Source organism: Priapulus caudatus, unplaced genomic scaffold (assembly GCF_000485595.1).
Source record: "Priapulus caudatus unplaced genomic scaffold, Priapulus_caudatus-5.0.1 Scaffold469, whole genome shotgun sequence".
In the NCBI taxonomy this organism is placed as follows: Eukaryota; Metazoa; Priapulida; class Priapulimorpha; order Priapulimorphida; family Priapulidae; genus Priapulus; species Priapulus caudatus.
In genome coordinates this window covers 2,226-22,740 of record NW_014577530.1, presented here as the reverse complement: position 1 = coordinate 22,740, position 20,515 = coordinate 2,226, and the positions used below count along the sequence as shown (strand labels likewise).

The window sequence follows — 20,515 nt, the reverse complement described above, 5'->3', positions numbered from 1 at the left end:
GCGGTGCCCTGTAAAACAATTATTACATTGATGCTAACAATAAGCCTACCCCAGCCGGCCCGTGCTAACAATGTATTACATGTCAATGAATGACCTGCAGCCGTGCCGCCTGCTAACGGATGTACATTAATATTGCTAACAATAACCTACAGCTACAGATTAGTTAGATAATTCTATTACATTGTTATTAGGATAAATATAGATTATTTTTTCATAGAGTATTTTATTATGATAATGGCGATCACCAAATGAGGAGGGAAAAAACGGCCTACTAATTGGCAGGGAGGGCTCCCTCGCCTCCAATGCGCAACTATTAAACTCGACAACCCGTCCGCTGACCTTGAACGCTAGACGCGAATTGTAAAGCTGCGGGTCAGCAAGATAGCAATGCTGTGCACGACACGGGGAAGAGGAGGTGGACTAGTACTAGCATTGCATGGGTCCAAACCATTATGGCATGCCCCAACTGGCGTGTTTCCAGCTGGCTTGATTAGAAGACTAGTGGGTCCTAACTAGAAGACTGTATTGTTCAATTACTCCTCCTATTACTTTGTATAGTATTTATTTTGTGTTTCATGTTATACTTTCCGCGCTAGATGTAATTTTATGTAATATTATAAGTGTAAAATAATGAGTTTTGTAATTGACCCCCGGGTACAGCCCATATAGACCGAAGGTTATGTGTTCAAGCGTGTAAGCATGCATTTTCGAATACGCGAAGGGCTTAGTCTTTGTGTGGCCCGGCGTGGTGCCGCGTCGCCTGAGCCTCAGGCCGCTACGCATCCGGACATCCACTCACTCACACTTGTGACAGTGATCTCGCAGTAGCTCGCGTACACGCAATGATTGCGCAACCGGACAATTCTCTCTCGCTTCTTCTCTCTCTCTCTCCTCTCTCTCTCTCTCTCTCTCTCTCTCTCTCACCACACAGCACCTCTAGCTCTCTCTCTCTCTCACACGACACGCACACGCACACGCACACGCACACGCACACGCACACGCACACGCACACGCCCACACACACACACACACACACACCACACACACACACACTGGCCAGTGCTCCCACGTATACCGGTAGAATATCTCAACATCGTCATTCAGATGTCATAATAAATCTAAGTTCTCATCGGTAGGCGCTCAACAGTGTGGAGGTGTGCGTGGTCTGTGGTCTGGTGGTAGACCTGTGATGTACGTGGTGCGTGGTGCGGTGTGCTGGTGCTGCGTGTACGTGTTTGGTCACAATTAACTGAAAGTTATCTTTACTATGATTTATGAAATCTTTCGGTCTATCGGACGCTGGCGGTCTATAGGGTCCCTTGTCAATATTCGGGTCTATCGGACCTTCCGCGTCTATAGGGATCACCCCGAATTGACTGGTCTAACATTTGCCACTACTATGAAAAACCAGATCGTGTGTTCTGTGATACATGTTTATTGGCCGTACGTAGTAGGTGGTTTTTTGTCCTGGATTTATTCCAATGTTTTTTTTCTAATCGGAAGGGCACGACCTAAATTTCAAGTACGTCCCCAAGCTGTTCTAATCAGCCTTTAAGACTGCGTAATCTCCGGGTGTCTCTCCGAGTGGATCATATATTCAACTAGGAGCACTCGGAGAGCACAGGACCTCGCGCCAAGGCGCTCAATTCTCTCATGTTGAAAATTTTGATTAATCTCCTTAAATTATTGGAGTCGCGATCACCACCAAAATGCTATATCAATTCTAAGTTACGCCATTCGATGACCTATTCCTTGAAATAGTGTATTAATTACATTAATTAATGGTGGATCGGGATCACCACCCAAAATGTAATCAATTCTAGTTACCCCTTGGGTCTACCTATCCTGAAAATTTTATTAATGTTAACTTAATCAATTAATTGGCATTCGGATTCACCACCAAAATGTCTCATCAATTCTTAAGTAGGGGCAATTCTGAGCCTATCCTTGAAAAATTCTTATGACAATCCTGTTATAACTTTTTCAGTGTTAGGCTGTTAGCACGCACAAACTGCAAGCAGAACACACGCCGGCTGAAAACATAACCTCCTTGCCACCCTTGATCGTGAGTGCGATTATTTAGTGTTACTTGTTTCGATTCACGACGCCTGTTTATTAGGTTATTACCTAGTCGTGGAACTGGTTAACCGCCCCAGTTAACCGAAAAACCGCTGGTTTTGCACCACCATCTCGGATATATTCGAACGCTCGTGCCGGTTTTCGGGGCTTCGGTTTCGGCCGTTCCATATTGTTATATATACTCGATATATATTACGCCTTTTGGAGCATATCCGCGCACTGCGAATGTGGCTGTCGTAAACGGGCGTCGGCCAATCAGCGAGCAGATAACAGTTGATAGACCACTTGCTACATGCGCACGAGAAGGTCAACGCGTTTCATTTTGTCTTTGCCAAATAATTGCGGATTGTTGTCTTCGTTACCACCTAATCAATGAAGCTTACAAGACACTGAGATGGACTATTGGCGACATATTTGCCTATTTGGCTTACTTTTACTTGAAGTCAAAATATTTGAATTTCCTGCTAGCAGGTTTTGTTGAATTTGCCCCTAACATTGGGGGTATCGTGTATTATTTAAAGCGTTTTGTTGTTTCAAAGAATTCTTAGTGAGATTATTATTAATATTTATAAACCAGTCTGGATTATTAAATTTGCACTTCTGTTTGGTGTTATAAGATTTGTAATGTGAATCGCCAGAATATTCGAACCGAAATAACCGAACCGAAATGTGAAAACCGAAAACCGAACCGAACCGTGAAGTTGTGATTCATTGCACCCCTAGTTATTACTACTGTATTATCATTATTATGTTAATTTCTTGAGTAATGCAAGGAGTTATATGGGAAACTCACGTCGAAAATCCGGTTACAAGTCTCCAACACGTGGTGGGTTATCTTGGATAACCAAACTACAGATACTACATCAACACATTTATCTTCTGATACCCGCAGTACATGCCGGTTAAAAACAACCAGATACACTGGACCCACCTTATACTATTTATACATGTATGTAAATATTAGACGTCTTATACTAGGTACATGCTCTACATGGGAGGTGGCCACTGGATAAAATTATAGAACGAAACGTCTTTCGTGAAGCTGTGCAAAAGCCATATAGCGCTAAATTCCTTTGGTTTCAGACAGTAACAAACTAGCATGTTTCGCATTTAACTCGTAAAAATCAAAAATACATTTTAACATCTCAGAATAGTATACTCCCTAGTATGTTTTCCCGCACATTTCACTACTCAGCTGCATGCAGTACTTACACCTCCTAGGATCTAGGTGATCACAGCTGCAAAGGCTGCTAATTTTGCCATTATTACATTACGTGCTACATTATACATGACATTATTGCTATTGAGTATTGTTACTGCCACTATCGTCACGAACACAGAGCTCATGTCTGCCAGAAGTTGGTTATAGTGTTTCCGATCAGAAAGTCCTCATATCTGTGTATGTGTTTATCATTTATGTGAGTGGGAGCCTGGGAGATTTTCGAAACACGTTTGGCCGAATCTAGGTCGAAGAAACGCTAGGCTTGCTGTTCACAGCCAAAATATTGTGCGAACAGATATGGTGAGAGGATTAGGGGCTGCTGCTGGCTGGACGCCTTAAGGCGAGCTGCTGCTGACTGGACGGCCTAAGGCGAGCTGGTGCTGAATCGATCGCGCCAACGCGTGTACCATGTATACATGTGTATAACAGCTGGCTCGCTGCTGGCTACACACACACACACGAACACACACACGAACACATCACACGAGAGGGGTCACATTACCTCCCTGCAACTCCGTTGCGCGGAGGTAACAATACAGTAAAATACAATCCAGGAAAAAATACGAACCACACCCACATCACAATTTGGTGTACAGTTCAATAGATCACACTATGTAGTTAAACAGAGCTGCCAGCATTGCATCACAGTTTACTGATCATAGCATCTCAATAGATAAACAGGTAAAACATATTTTTAGCAGAGCATGTAGGTAAATGTTTCTACAAAGGTCTGTCTATCAGGCCATCCTTAATAAATTCTATGTTTGCTGTCCCCCGACCCATGATATTTTTAGTGGGTATGTAGGTAGGTCTTTTTTTGTGAGGCATAATAGTTATTTTAAGTCTGTCCTCATGTTTGCCACACATGCTTTGTGTTTCAGTCTTAAATATGAAAATGTAAAAAAACTGTAAAAAATGTAAAAAAATGTCAACAAAAAATGTCAAAAAACTTTTGGGTCGCGGCTATTTTCGTGGGTCGGTCGGAGGACAGCAAACATATAATTTTTTAAGGATGGCCTCAGTGCTCAGCGATCTAGTCGTTTGCTACACGAAACACTTTTAGCCAAAGCCCCACAGAGCTCTTAAGTGTAAAACATAGTTCGCGTACATCGACAAATCTGTTGCACTTGTCACGCTCACGGCTCAATTACGGCAGTGACAACCTACTGATCGCCCGCGTTGTTCGGCGTCAGTCGAGAAACATACGAGTGCCCCTCCCTTCCTCGCCCAAAAACACATAATCGGTTTTTGCATATCAACCTCTATAAAATCGAATTGGCACGCATGTGTGGTTAGGGTGTGCGCGCAAAGACGGTGCAGGTCGGACCAGCCAACGCAAATACATCACGAACAACAGGAGCCAGCGATCCAGGATGGCTGCTCCTGTCTGTTGGGAGTCGAACCTAGATATAGGCGTCAGTCAAGGAGAACCACAAGTCTCCCCCATGGACAGCTGTCAGTTCTAAGGAGACAGTTTCACTGTATACTATAACTGCCACCCGATATTAATGCCAAAAATCTTCTTTATAGACAACAGACCTGTCTGTTCTATGGAGGCAGTTTCACTGAATAAATTGTCAATCAAGTTTCCTTACCAGACACGTGTCCAATATAAAAAAATTGTAAAAATTAAAAAAAACTAGGAAGGGCAGTTGTCGCCAACTACATGTATCCCCCGTGATCTAGTATCAATGAAATATCTCTGTAAGGACGTAGAAGGTAGGTAAAGTTAAATAAGTCACAAAGACAAAGGTTTGTTACACAACTCATCTGCCTGAGATGTGCAAGTATGTTAAAATTGGTTGCCTTAGGGGTTTTGGTACGCGACATACCTTCTCCCCAAGATGTGTAAGTATACGAAGTTTGCTCGCGCTAGGTGAATTAGGGGTCGAGTTATAGAGCGGAAGGGAAATATGATCAAGGTCAAGGTAAAGGTCAAATAAAGGTCGTAGTGACCTGGTTTTGGTACGCTGCGCACCTTCTCCCCAAGATGTGTAAGTAGACCATGTTTGGTCACGCTAGGTCAATTAGGGGTCGAGTTATAGAGCGGAAGGGAAAGTGTCTGCAGCTGCGGCGGCTGGACAGACATGAAACCATAGTATTCCCGCCGACTTCGTCGTGGGGTATACAATTAAACAGGTAGCTTCACTGTACAATTGCCGCTCGCAAGAACGTGCCTGTTACAGACAGGCGGCGAGTCTACCTAGGAGTCCACCAACACGTTTGACAGTAATTATATCGGGGCAAGATCAGATTTTCTACCTAGATATCCCCCACTCCCACCATTTCTTAATCAGATAATACAAGCTACAACGCTGTCGTCACAGTCCAGCAACACATCAGCAATGCTCCTGATACAATACAATTATATTACAATACGATACGATATGGTACAATACAACACAATATTAAACACAATACAGTAAAATACAATACGATACAATACAGTCAGTAGAATATAATATACTGTCGTCACCTTGATGAGAGACAGTCCGATCGCGGTCGACTTGACCGCTCCCTTCAGCTGACCGCAGATGTTCTTCACAAACTGATGTGGGATGACGAAGACGAGGATGTCCGAATCCTTCACGGATGCCCTGATGTCCGGCACCGCCACCTGCGCAAAAGCGATGCAGTCGCCGCGGTTACGACAGACCTGCGGCTCTCGCCGGATGTGAAATCGAACAGGGGGCCCGGGCGCGCACTACTAGGGGTGTAACGATGCACCGATACATTGCTGCATCACGATGCAAGCGACCCATGATATGATAATCGATACGCAGCGTTCGTACAACATACGTCGATGCAAACGATATCATACGGATGTTAAACGGTGAGTAAGGCAAGCTAATCTGGTTCAATATATGTGGCGTGATTGTATACAATCAAGAGTGCTGATTGAGTGGTACGTGTCGTTTCTGCGCACACACTGTAGCACTGCGCATGGTGCTAAGCAAGTCTCAGTGCGTTTCAGCCATATATATATATATATATATATATATATATATTAGTAATTCTAAGACGTTACAGACTACAGTAATACACCATACCCACGAATGCTCACTCTAGGTGAGACAGCTAGACAGAGCACAGGGTGAGTAGGGCCCACTAGTAGGGCACACTCTGTCATCCCCGCCCGCCGCGTCTGTGACGTACCACGTTGTCGGGCAGCCGCACGCACTCCCGCCCGCCCACCGCGTCTGTGATGTACCACATTGTCGGGCAGCCACACGCCCATCCAACCGCCCGCCCATCCAACCACCCGCCCGACGCGTCTGTGACGTACCACGTTATCGGGCAGCCACACGCCCACCCGCCCGACGCGTCTGTGACGTACCACGTTATCGGGCAGCCGCACGCCCATCCAACCGCCCGCCCATCCAACCACCCGCCCGCCGCGTCTGTGACGTACCACGTTATCGGGCAGCCGCCCGCCCATCCAACCACCCGCCCGCCCGCCGCGTCTGTGACGTACCACGTTATCGGGCAGCCGCATGCCCACCCGCCCGCCCGCCGCGTCTGTGACGTACCACGTTGTCGGGCAGCCGCACGCCCGGCAGGTACTTGACGTTCTCGTGCGTCTCGTTGATGATCTCGGACAGCTTCTTGCCGTCGACCATCTCCTCGTAGACGAACAGCCTCAGCTCATTGTCGAACCGCTCCCTGCGTCGCACGTTGTGACCGACGATCTTAGCGATCGCCGTGCCCCTGTAACGATGATTACATTATGATTAATGATGCTAACAATAACCTACAGCCGTGTGCCTGTAACAATTATTACATGTCAATAATGACCTGCAGTCGTGCGCCTGTATCGATGATTACATTAATGATGCTAACAATAACCTACAGCCGTGTGCCTGTAACAATTATTACATGTCAATAATGACCTGCAGTCGTGCCCCTGTAACGATGATTACATTAATGATGCTAACAATAACCTACAGCCGTGCCCCTGTAACAATTATTACATTGATGCTAACAATAACCTACAGCCGTGCCCCTGTAACAATTATTACATGTCAATAATGACCTGCAGTCGTGCGCCTGTAACGATGATTACATTAATGATGCTAACAATAACCTACAGCTACAGATTAGTTTAAGATAATTATATACATTGTATTAGATAAATATAGATTATTTTTTCATAGAGTATTTTATTATGATAATGGCGATCACCAAATGAGGAGGGAAAACGCCTGACTATTGGCAGGAGGGCTCCCCTCGCTCCCATGGCAACTATAACTCGACACCCGTCCGTGACCTTGAACGCTAGACGCGAATGTAGCTGCGGTCAGCAAGATAGCAATGCTGTGCACGACACGAGGAAGATGGAGTGGACTAGTACTAGCATTGCATGGTCCAACCATTATGCATGCCCCAACTGGGTGTTTCCAGTGGCTGATTAGAAGACTAGTGGCTAACTAGAAGACTGTATTGTCAATTCACCCTCCATTACTTGTATATATTTATTTTGTTTCATGTTATACTTTCCGCTAAATGTAATTTGTATATTATAAGTGTAAAATAAAGTGATTGAATTGACGGTTACAGCCCTATAGACCGAAGGTTATGTGTTCAAGGTGTAAAGATGCATTTTCGAATACGCAGTGGCTACGCGTCCGGTCGCCTAGCCTCCAGGCTACGCATCCGGACATCCACTCACACACTGTGACAGTGATCTCGCGACTCGCGTACACGCATGATTGCGCAACGGGACAATCTCTCTCTCTCTCTCTCTCTCTCTCACACACACACACCTCTACTCTCACACCACGACACATGATCGCTCTTATGCTCTCTCTCTTCTCCACACACACGCGAAGCGTCACGACGCACTACGCAACAGTGCCACAACCATCAGCCACATCGCACACGCACACGCAACACACACACACCACACACACAACACACACCACACACACTGGAGTGTCCCAGCTATACCGGTAGAATATCTAACATCGTCATTCAGATGTCATAAAAATCTAAGTTCTCATCGTAGCGCTCACACACTGTAGTGTGCGTGTCTGGTCTGTGTAGATCGCTGTATGTACGTGTCGGGTGCGCGTGTGCTGTGTGCGTGTACGTGTTTGGTAACAAATTAACTGAAAGTTATCTTTAACTATGATTTTATGAAATCTTTCGGTCATATCGGACGCTGCGTCTATAGGTCCCTTTTCAATTATTCGTCTATCGACCTTTCGCGTCTTGAGGGATCACCCCGAATTGACTGGTCCTAACATGCCATACTATATGAAAAACCAGATCGTTGTGTTATCTGTGATACATGTTTATATGCCGTACGTAGTAGGTGGTCTGTTAGTGTCCTGGATTTATTCGAACATTGTTTTTTTCTAATCGGCAATGCACAGACCCTAACATTTCAAGTAGTCCCCAGAGCTGTTCCTAATCAGCCTTTAGGACTGCGTATCTCCGGGTGTTCCTCCGAGCGTGGATCATATCTATTCAACTAGAGCACTCGGAGAGCACAGACCTCCGCCAAGGCAGCTCAATTCTCTGCATGTGAAATTTATTTTGATTAATATCTTAAATTCATTGGAGTCGCGATCACCACCAAAATGTATATCAATTCTAAGTTACCGCATTTCTGACGCTATTCCTGAAATATGTTATTAATTACATTAATTAAATTGGATCGGATCAACCACCAAAATGTAAATCAATTCTAAGTTACCCCTTGTCTACCTATCCTGAAATTTATTAATGTAACTTAATCATTAATTGGCATTCGATCACCAGCCACAAAATGTCTCATCAATTATAAGTAGGAGCAGATTCTGACCTATCCTTGAAAAATTTTATGACAATCCTGTCTATAACTTTTTCAGTGTTAGGCCTGTTACACGCACAACTGCAAGCAAACACAACGCCGGCTGAAAACATAACCTCCTGCCACCCCTTGATCGTGGATTCGATTATTTAGTGTTACTTGTTTCATTCACACGCTGTTTAGTTAGGTTATTACTAGTGTGGTAACTGGTTAAACCGCCCAGGTAACCGAAAACCGCGGTTTTGCACCACCATTCGGATATTTCGACCTCGTGCCGTGTTTTACGGGGCTTCGGTTTCGGGTTCCATAATTTGTTATATATACTCGATATATATTACGCGCTTTTGGAGATATACAGCGCACTGCGATTGGCTGGTCGTAAACGGCGTCGGCCAATCAGCGAGCAGATAACAATTTGATAGACCACATTGCTACCATGCCACGAGAAGGACAAATCGCGTTCATTTGTACTTGTCAAAATAATTGCGGCATGTGTTTCGTTACACCTAATCAATGAAGCTACAAGACACTGAGATGGACTATTGGACATAATTTGCCTATTTGGCTTACTTTTACCTGAAGTCAAATATTTGAATTTCCTGCTACAGGTTTTGTTGAATTTGCCCTAACATTGGGGTATGTGTATTAATAAAGGTTTGTCTGTTCAAAAGATTCTTAAGTGAGATTATTATTAATATTTATATTAACCAGTCATGATTATTAAATTTGCACTTCTGTTTGGTGTTATAAGATTTGTAATGTGAATGCCAGAATATTCGAACCGAAAATATACCGCAACTGAAAGTGAAAACCGAAAAACCGTAAGCCGAACCGCTGAAGTTGTGATTCATGTGCACCGCTTAGTTATTTACTACGCTGTATTAGTCATATTATTGTATTTTGCAATTTCTTGAGTAAAGCAATGAGATTATATGTGGAAACTCACGTCGAAAATTCCGTTACAAGTCCTCCAACCACCGATGGTGGGTTATATCTTGGATAACCAAACTACAGATACTACATCACACATTCGTACTCTTCTGATACCGCGCCACTAACATGCCGGTTAAAAACATACCAGATAACTGGCACCCCACCTTATACTATTTATTACATGTACTGTAAATAGTTAGACGTCTTAATACAGGTAACATGCTCTACTGCGGAGGTGGCCACTGATAAAAATATAGAACGAAACGCTCTTTCTGTGAAGCTGTTTGGGTCCAAAAGCCATATAGCGGCTAAATTCCTTTGGTTTCAGACGAAGTGACAAACAGCATGTTTCGCAATTTAACTCGTAAAAATCAAAAATACATTTAACATCTTAGAATAGTATACTCCCTAGTATGTTTTCCCGCCACATTTCATACTCAGCTGCATGCATACCTTACACCTTCCTAGGAATACTAGAGTGATCACAGCTTGGCAAAAAGCGTGCTAATTTTGCCAGTAGTTACATTACGTGCTTACATTTATACGCATGACATTATTGCTATTGAGTATTGTTACTGCCTGGGACTATCGTCACGAACACAGAGCTCATGTCTCCGAGAAGTTGGTTATAGTGGTTTCCGATCGAAGTCCTCATATCGTGCGTGTATGATGTTTATGTGGAATGGGCACCTGGGAGATTTTCAGAAACACGTTGCCGAATCTAGGTCGAAGAAACGCTTAGGCTTGCTGTTTCAACAGCCAAAAATATCTTGTTGCGAAACAGATATGGTGAGAGGATGGACACACACGTGCCACTCCTTGCCCTCAGACAAGCGTGTCTGCCTATACATGTGCAACGCAGTACGGCCTTGCTGGGACTCCCCGTGCCATAAATATATCAGGGGTCTATCAATAGACTCTATCTATTGATAGACTCCTGAATATATGTGTAGGCTCACACACGTGAGAGGCAGATACGCGCTAAATAAATATGCTTTTAACACACGCACACGCACGCATGCACGCACGCACGCACGCACGCGCGCGCACACACACACACACACATGTATACATGAGAGGCACATATATGCTACGCTATTTACATATATTACACTATATACAATACAAATATACAAACACATAAAAATTAGTATAATAATATCAGCAAAGAGCTGATTAAGCCGCGCGGGTTAAGATGCGCTCTTGCAATATATAATATATATACTATTATATATATAATAGAATAAGTATATATATATAGTATATATATAATATTACTGCCACTGGCACGTCGCAACGCGAATGTTCTATGAAATACATCTATGACCCAAAAATGGCTATTAAAGCTTCATTACAATGTGAAGAAGTGTAATTAATGGACAATTCCAGAACTAACAGTTTAAAAAATGGCTCAGTTTCCCCACACACATATAGCACACTGGACGTGATGCGGCCATGATAACAAGGCGCGCCGAGGATTGACACTTTGTGTCTTCCAATCACAGCCTACGCCGCACCAGACTGATATTTTTAAAGATGGGGACCCATTCGACCACCAAATTGCCGATCTCGGGAACTAGGGCATTCTGCTATGTTAGAACGGTTTCCTACGATAGAGTTTGCCACAAATACGACAATAACACGCTGTTTAGCGCACAACGCTACGTCCTTCTGTTGCATTTTCGCATTTCCGGTCAATCATTGTGAAAAATTGTATGAATATTTATTTTTATTAAGACGTTCCAAGTGCCTGTGCTTTCAACGGTCTTGTACGTCAATGCACGTGCGTCAAGAGCCACAAACAACACAATTTCATCTCTCTTATTGTTTACTAGTGTTGTCAATCGGTTGGACCCAAGTAACTGATGATCGGTTACAATCGGTTACTCGGGGTGTTGAATGCCTGCGTGTGCGTAACGTCGTGCGCATGTACGTGTGTACATGTATGTGCTTGTTTAGCCCTGTTTACTGGTTGTTTTGCACTGTTTACTACTGTGTGTAACTGTGTGTATAATACATGTATGTTAATAAAAGATAACTTGTATAGTAGCGATGATATCTCTGATTCTTATCACTTTTCCAAATTTTCTTGTTCAAGTAAAAAAATAAAAATAAAAAAATAAAATTCTTGATGAAATTGATTATGGATTTTGATAACCATGCAAGCACTTGGTTCGAGCCACTGTTCAACCGATGATCGAGTATAATCGATGATCGTGACATCACTATTGTTTACGCCTGAATGCGTCATTGATCAGGGAGGGGGTGCATGTAAGAGGGAGACATTTTCTTTGGAGTTCCGAAAAACACAATTCCACTTGACAATTTCATGGGCCATTTCAATTGGAAGCTCTGCATAATGAACCCCCAACAAGCCCTTTGACTGACTAGTCAAGAAATTCAAAGGTGTTTATATTGCACTTATTTAGCCGCCGATAGTTCTTATTTAGAACAAAATCTTTATTGTTATCTTCTAAGACTACAGACCATCCGCTGACCGCTGTGGTGACGTGCGCCGGGCCTCGAATTTGGCGCACGTCTCCACTGCGGACAGCGCTTCATACTTGAACATCACCGCGGTCGCGTGCGCATATGCCGCGGAACTGCGCGTATCATCCGTGCGCGGCGCTCAGGATCAACAGCAAAGCTGTGCCACGCAATCTTGTATCATGTCTCTCTGGATGTATATATACGTTTATAGATACACAAATAGCTACACATCTAGTATAGTAATAGTTAGAATATATGAGCAAAGAAGGTGTCAGATGCATCATTTCATGTCAAAACTGGGAAAGGTGTATTGCACCTTTTTTTCCTAGTATACAATCTGATTATTTGGTTCTTGCAGACTAATATTTATGAGGTAAAGTTCCCCTTGATGAGCAATACACGTTGCTGATCAACGTTGACTCTCTCTGTCTTCGGAAAGTCCCTTGGACTTTGAAGATTAATCAATGTCTGGGTTTAGCTTTCTTCCCTTTGGGTTAGTAGTACTACATTCGTAAATTCAATCTATGAGAACTCGAGTAGAGTTGATGATAGACCAGTGATTCGTACGTAGCATGATAACCATACCAATGTGTTTTATGATACTGTACTTCAAAATCATTTGCCAATACAAATTAGTGATTGCATCTCCCAGTCCCAGTCCCACACACAGGGTCTACAGTAGTAAAGGGGAAAATTGCTGACACGACGTATACGGTATAGTAGCACATAACTCTTATCGCTTTTCACATGTACTCGCAAACTACAAGTACAAGGATTTACGTGTATCAATGATTTAGTTTTTACATAGATAACAGGGGTGTATCCAGGATTTTTTCTGGGTGGGTCGTGATCATAATTTTTTGGACCTTTTCACAATGAAATAACAGCAAGGTGTGATTAAAATGTCAATACAATTACAATTGAATTGAAACCAAAAAATTTTGTTTCCAAAAAAAAGTCCGTTTTTTAAAACAAAAATTTGAAGTTTTTGGATCAGTTTTTTTAAACAAGTTTTCTGACTCAGTTGAAAACAGTCTTTTGAACTGTTTATCTTGTCTTTGTCTTGATCTTGTCTTGTCTTTGTCTTTGTTTTTGTCAGAGTCTTTGTCTCTCTTTTTTGAACTCAGTTTTTTTAAACAAAAAATTGTGTTTAAAAAAAGGCTCAGTTTCAGAATTGCTGGAATTGGGATAGATTTGCGTCACGCAATTGGCAAGGTCTTTGGACTCATTGCTGGTACCTGATCAATTATGCTTTTTCATTTATGTCATTGTGAAAAGGCCCTCGAAAAAAATGTCTTTGGAAAAAATGTGGACCTTTTGAAATTTTTGGGGGGTCGTACGACCCTCACGACCCCCCCCCCCTGCATACACCCATGGATAACGTTGCATATCAAAATGGTGCAGAAATTCAATCGATTAACTTACCAGTTACCCGAACCTATGATTGTGACTTTAGTCGGCGGCGCCATCCCGTAGAATCGATTCTTCAATGTCTGTGCTGAAAAATAACACCAATATACATTCAAATTTGCAAATTGCTAATCAGATAAGTTGATAATAACTAATGAATGAAGTTGAACACGATAAAATCCACTTACATCCGGACCAGCAGCTCACAAAACGCAGAGTGAAAACGTCAGATCACTCCTTAGGAACCGAAAGGTGGCGCTGTAAACAAACGAATAACATCTCCGCTAGGCGATGCTGCCTGTCATGACACGTGACACAAATATTTTGCAAATTCGTCATTTCCCAGAGATAGAGGAAGGTTGAACTTTAAACTGTATCGCTTTCGTAACACTAACAGTAACATCTTATAGAAGGTCTTTAGCAGTAGCAGGTAATTGGATCGTTTTTGATTTGCTTTACTATAAACAGGTTTATTTTAGCTTCCACGTCTATACTTCAAAGTCAAGGGCGAAGACGAAGAGCCATCGTTGCATGATCACGTAAGATTTGTTTACTTCAGTTGTTTCACAGACTCGGTGTGGCCGTGACTGACACCGACTGTATCAAATTTGTGCCTGTTCAGTGCACAGGCACTTGAAGCGTTTCAATAAAATATAATGCTAAATAAATACGAAATCTATTTACTACCAAATTCTTAATGTTTCTCCTGGAAATAATAGGTGAAAGGAGAAACATTAAAGATAAAGGCTCACAATGCGCATCCAAACGCTAATTTCTCCAGTACTAGACTAGCAAATACTTCGTGTCATGCATAATCATACTACCTTATGGCAAAATAAACTCTAGTTCCTCCCATTTCACTGCGCGTTGTCTTATAAAAGGTATTTTGAAAATACCTCCAATGTTGTTGAAATTCTCCGATGTTGTTGACAGTTTCCCCAATCTTCAAGCAACCGTGCAGCGGTGCCGCGGTACAGCGGTACGGGCGCAGCAAAGATAAAAACGTGACGTCACGTCACCACTTTGAGGCTATTTTGTTTGGGAAACAGTCGGCATTTGCGCCAGAATGCCAGTTTTCTCACTTCTTTCTTGTGGGTTTTAAGCAAACGCGCAGTGAAATGGGTGCAACTAGAGTTTATTTTGTCATAAGGTAGTGTGATTATGCATGACACGAAGTATTTGCTAGTCTAGTACTGGAGAAATTAGCGTTTGGATGCGCATTGTGAGCCTTTAAGAATTTGGTAGTAAATAGATTTCGTGAATCGTAAGCCTATTTATTTAGCATTATATTTTATTGAAACGCTTCAAGTTCAAGCACAGGCACTTGAAGCGTTTCAATAAAATATATACGCAGGGGTCGTGTGCTGTGCACGGCGACAGTTAAATATATAGCAGGTAAGAAAGCGTGCGCCAGAAATTCGCTCGACGCTCGCTGCATTTCACATGATTACAACACAAATACTCAACTTTCCGACTCCATCTTTGCTGCTAATTGAAGAACAGTGTTCACTTGTTGTAGAAATATTATGTCTCAGTTCAAAACAGAGCTGTGTCACGCAAAATCACGAATGAAATCATGAAATTCTCGCGATCGGTATGTAGACAAAACACATGGGCAGCTATAATGCATCCTATTACATTTTGGGTGACGTCACGCGTGTACACAACAGCAATTCAAAACGAAACGCAAGTAATGCTAGCACTTTGAGGAATAAATGCATAAATACATGGTGTAAATTTGTGGAAAGTGTTCAAAAAGATAGGTGAGATGGCTATGTAGATAAATAAGTGTCAAAAAGACCGATCATTTTGCGTTTTGTGAGCCATTTTTCGTGGAGACATTGGGAGACAGGTGCAGCTACGAAACCTGGCATAAAATGTTCTATAGCCCTGCGGCAACTGTATGCGGGCTATAGTACTAGAGCTAACAGAGATCATGATTTTCGGATCTTATTGAGTATCATGACTTAATTAGTGTTAGCTTAGCTGCTAACGGGGGGTTTCTTATAAGTGAGGATTCAGCAGCAAGCAATGTATCCCTTTTAATACCAGCATTTACTCGCGGCCATGCAGAAACAGTCGAGTCAGAGAGACGTCGAAAAAACGAGAAAGCTTGCTAGCGTCTGTATCCACGTTGGACGTTCGATTGAGCGAATCAAACATGTCAAAGTCCTCAGCACCATCATGTCAATGAATATTTTTTCCCCATGCTGACAACATCATCACTATTTGCTCTGCCACTGTTAATTTGCATCCTCGACTTGTCAATGTTAAATAAAGAGAGATAGATAGATAGATATATAGAGTGAGAGAGTGAGAGTGAGAGTGTGAGAGTGAGTGAGTGGAAGTGAGTGAGTGAGTGTGTGAGTGGTGAGTGAGTGAGTGAATGTTATCTTGCAAATTACATGTCAGGGGTTTTTCCTTAATTTCCATTTGTCATTTACAAAGTTACGTCGATATAACCCAGTCTTAAAATAAGAAATAATAATAACAATAATTTCTAAAAGTCAGCGATAATTTGTTTGTCAATCAAAAATTTATTTGACCTAATACAATTATTCATTATATCTGCATTTGCTATAGAACATTATGACAACTAGCTTAGAAACCTGCAGCAGTAAACGGTCAATTCACGGTTCGGATTTAGTCGCAAGCTCGCTAAAAATCAGCAAACATGAATGTATGGACAGTTTTGTTAGAAGAAATATGCAACATCTTTTAACTGACGTAGGTGCATTCAATTAGCAAAACCTAGATGAGCATTTATAATTTAAAAATTTAAAAATGTGTTATACACAGTACGTATACATTAGTAATATCTTTGTTAGATACACATAATCACCCCAGGGTTCTCCAAGCTTTTTCATTATAGCATGGAGGTGCTGCTTTTACGGTCCTAGTTGCAAATCGTCGAAGGCGGTTCGCGTGCTAGGGGGGTCCGGGGCCTATGATATTTAGCATGGCGGCTAGGATATTTAAAGTGGCGGGTGCATTTTAGGATGGCGGGGCTCGACGATACCTTGGCGGGCCGCCAGGCTTTAAGTGCTCTTGGAGAACCCTGCACCCAAGTAGATCAATACACAGAAATTACCTATATAAAGCCAATAATATAAGTATGCTAGTAATTAATAGTATAATTAAGTAATTAACTCTGGAAGTATGTGTCGCATGAACAAATCCCTACAAAGTGCTATTGCAGTATACTGCTCGCCAACAGAACTTTGCATCGTATGTAATCCTCTCCATGTGCAACTCGCATTTCATCCATACAATAAAGTCAATATAAAATGACGTGAGATAAGGGGACCGATAGGTCTCGAACTGCTCCTCCTCGTCAGCGCTGTCAGTTTCCTCGCCATCATCGCCGACAGGGTGGATCGTGTCAAAGAACATGGCGGTGGAACATGCCTGCTTCAAGGAAAGGAGAACAGCATCACTCGAAAGCTGAGCTTTTTCCGTTCCAGACACTAAAGTTACATTCTTCTTTCTGGCACCTTTTAAAATGTACTGTGAATCTGCTATGGTAACTGGCTGTAACTGTAACATAAAATGCACCTATTAAAATAAACTACTACAATATAATCAGGAGTGAATAATAATAGATAATGTATTTTTAAGCAACGATGTAATAAGCGATTAGACATACTGTCAAAAAACATAAATCATTTTAATAGTGTAATGGGAATATGTTTTAGTAACATTTACGAAGTAGGTCGGCCAATTGAGAAACAAATGATATTTATATTCAGTATACTTACTTCTTTGCGAAATGATTTATTCCATTCACATGCCCGACTAGTTGATGACTTCGACTTTGAATAGCAGGGCCGCTACGTGGCTGCATGTTTTGCCAAGTCTGTCAATGAGAATACGTACATGTAGGCACGAATATTGTTGCATAATAAATGTCAACATGATAGATAATTGTTGGCATTTGTTTAAATTGAAAACATAATTAGTCATCAAGCTTTACAAATATGTATGTAGGTATGCATAAATGTGGTTGGAGTGTCAATAATGGATTTAAATCTTTACGTTGTTTTTTATACATATGTGCAATTGAAACTATTACTACTTGGTAGCAAGGGACTTGTAAATTTTTGTTTGAAGTTTAAGTAGTTAGTGATGTCTAGATGACTAAATCTGCCTGATGATTAATTGAATTTTCTCAGTGTGGTCACTATGTAGTATGATTTATAGGCAACGCATATAAGTTATTAGAAATGATCTAAACTATTACAGAAGTATGCATACCCTGCCATGCACATGCAGTGGGCACAATACACAACCCCAGTTGACTATACACATGTCATGTACACCCAGTGTTGGTGAGGTTTGTCTCGCAATCGTTGAGATTGCGTAATTGAACCTTTTCTGTGATGAAGTGGTACATATGTCCACTGATCTACACTGAACACAAATAGAAATTATGAGTATATATGTACTTTTTTATGTATGTTGTACCAGTTACATGCACACATTTACAATATTTTAGTCAATAATAAATAATGTTACTAAATTATATACCGTAGAACCATAGAATGAGAGATGTACCATAGCACAAAAATTGTATTACCTGCTGACATGCAGTGCTGTATCGACTGTGCATTACTCATAACACTGACACTGTCACTGAGCCACTTTGCATGGTTACAAGTAAAGATTTTGGCAAAATTACGTTTGTAAACAATATACTTGCTGATAAGCTTGAAAACGAGTTTTTCATTGTTGCACTGGTTATTGGTTACTGGTTGTTCCTGTTTATGGCTCATTACGTTTCTTTTTTACGATGCCACCGCATAAACACGGCTTAGAAGCAATGCGTTCTGCCAACCAGAAACTGCGCATGCGCCAAAATGGCGTAATTTGTTTACCAAATTGAACGCTCTTATAGGCACTAACACTATTGTTCATATATTAATGGGTTTACCTGACTTGCTACGTCATAGTTTCGCATATTTTGTCAATCTAATTTGATAGTAACTGTGCAATAGAGACTACATCAGAGTTGGTTTTCCCGCACGTTCGCAGATGCTGCTCGCGTGACCTCCGTGCGACGCAGGAAAATGGCCGACGGCGAGCTGTTAGTGAAGTCCGACTTCGGACAAGTCGTGTTTGACATTAGCGACACTTACGTCGCGGGCGAACCGCTGGACTGCCAGTACAAGCTAACGGAGCTGATTACGCCCGCGGGCGGAGACTGGGTCGGGCTGTTCCGCGTCGGCTGGACGAATGCAAAGAGCTTCATCGCCCGCCAGGGGGCACCATGCATCGGCGCTGACCAGTGCGAGACGGGCGAGAAGACCTGCATTGTGAAATTCGAAGGTGGGTTAAATTCCGTGAAAGTCGCAGAGTTGCGTGTTTTGCGTCGGCGTGGTTACCGGTGTTAGTGTTAATCAGGCGACAAGATGAAACTTGCTTTAGTGGCTTTTATTTAAATTGATGTAAACTAACTTTTTGATGATTTTTGTGATAGGCGACACAACAGCAAAAAAAGCAAATATTGGCAGTTATTTCCCTGCAATCCCACAGTTTTTATGCATTTAGGGCATAAAATGACTGGATGCATAGTGACTAGGGCATTCAAAGTATATATAAAAGCCAAGAAATTATATCTAAACATATATATTAACATATATTATCTGGGAGGAAATAACTTATAATTTAACATGAAATTTAGTGTAAACATTTAGAAAATGTGGAATGGACCTAAAGTGTCATAAAAAGGTATCTCTGAGAAAGTTAAAAATTCTGGAAAATTGTAGAAAGTTCTAGAACATTGACTAGATCCCATGGTAAATACAAATATCAGAATAATTCCTAGGAAATCCTAGAAGGCAAAAAGTAGGCCGATGACAAAACGAAAGTAGATATATGGACTCGAAAAGTTTGATGTTGAGTAGGTCATGATACATTAATGCAGAGCTAGACGCATACAGCATGCTGATAATAGCCAGGCCATATTGATTGTCCATGGCGAGCTAGTGGGGCAGTAACGTCAATCATGGCTACCAATATGCAGTTCTGGCAAAAAGTGGTTACACTGCGGTGCGCGATCTCTGCTGATGCACAATTTAACGGCTATTTCCAAATAATTCTTATTTATTCACGGGTGACACTTTGGTTATCATGGTGCAGTTGTACTGCAACATGCGAGTCACGTATGCTAACACACGTGTATCGTGGTGTTTCACATTGAACAGGCCGAAGCTTGTTCTATAAATAATCGATCAAGCATTAGCTGACGATATGCAGTAAAATTTGTAGTGGCCCTATGGGTGGCACATCTGGATTACTCACCACGTGCTGTGGTTAGGCACTGTAATTATATGGTTGTGTAGGGATCATTTTCCGCTCTAACGGCGTAAAGGTAGGAGGTACGTGATACCAGCTATCGATAGTCAATGAAATATTCGGCCCAGAGTGAAATGAACGCGAAGTCTTAGATAGTCTTTATACTAATGCGGATGGTTTAATATCTTTATCGTATATCGAATATTAGCATTCTATTGCACCGTATCTCAATATAGAGTGGCGTATAGATTCTTTATAATCTAATAGTATATATCACGATTTCACTCGACGTC

At 41.9% G+C, this 20,515-nt stretch overlaps 2 protein-coding genes across 3 annotated transcripts in view; one reads left to right on the top strand and one right to left on the bottom strand.

Annotated features, from left to right (window-relative positions):
* Positions 1 to 14,179, bottom strand: part of LOC106810738 (glycerol-3-phosphate dehydrogenase [NAD(+)], cytoplasmic-like) — a 30,185-nt gene extending 16,006 nt beyond the window's left edge. For both annotated transcript variants that reach the window (XM_014814178.1, XM_014814177.1), the window contains exons 1-4: positions 14,117 to 14,179; positions 13,944 to 14,016; positions 6,832 to 7,009; positions 5,778 to 5,918 (exon numbers count right to left, since the gene is read on the bottom strand). In XM_014814178.1, the coding sequence (XP_014669664.1) occupies positions 5,778 to 5,918; positions 6,832 to 7,009; positions 13,944 to 13,987 (363 nt within the window). In that variant the 5' untranslated portion in view covers positions 13,988 to 14,016; positions 14,117 to 14,179. The remainder of the gene's footprint in view (positions 1 to 5,777; positions 5,919 to 6,831; positions 7,010 to 13,943; positions 14,017 to 14,116) is intronic.
* Positions 14,180 to 14,260: 81 nt separating this feature from the next.
* LOC106810728 (calcium-binding and coiled-coil domain-containing protein 2-like) lies at positions 14,261 to 19,253 on the top strand (the record flags this gene model as incomplete). The annotated part of the gene is made up of 2 exons (XM_014814167.1): positions 14,261 to 14,358; positions 18,960 to 19,253. A coding segment is annotated over exon 2 (259 nt), but the record flags the coding sequence as incomplete, so codon positions are not given.
* Positions 19,254 to 20,515: the final 1,262 nt, after the last annotated feature.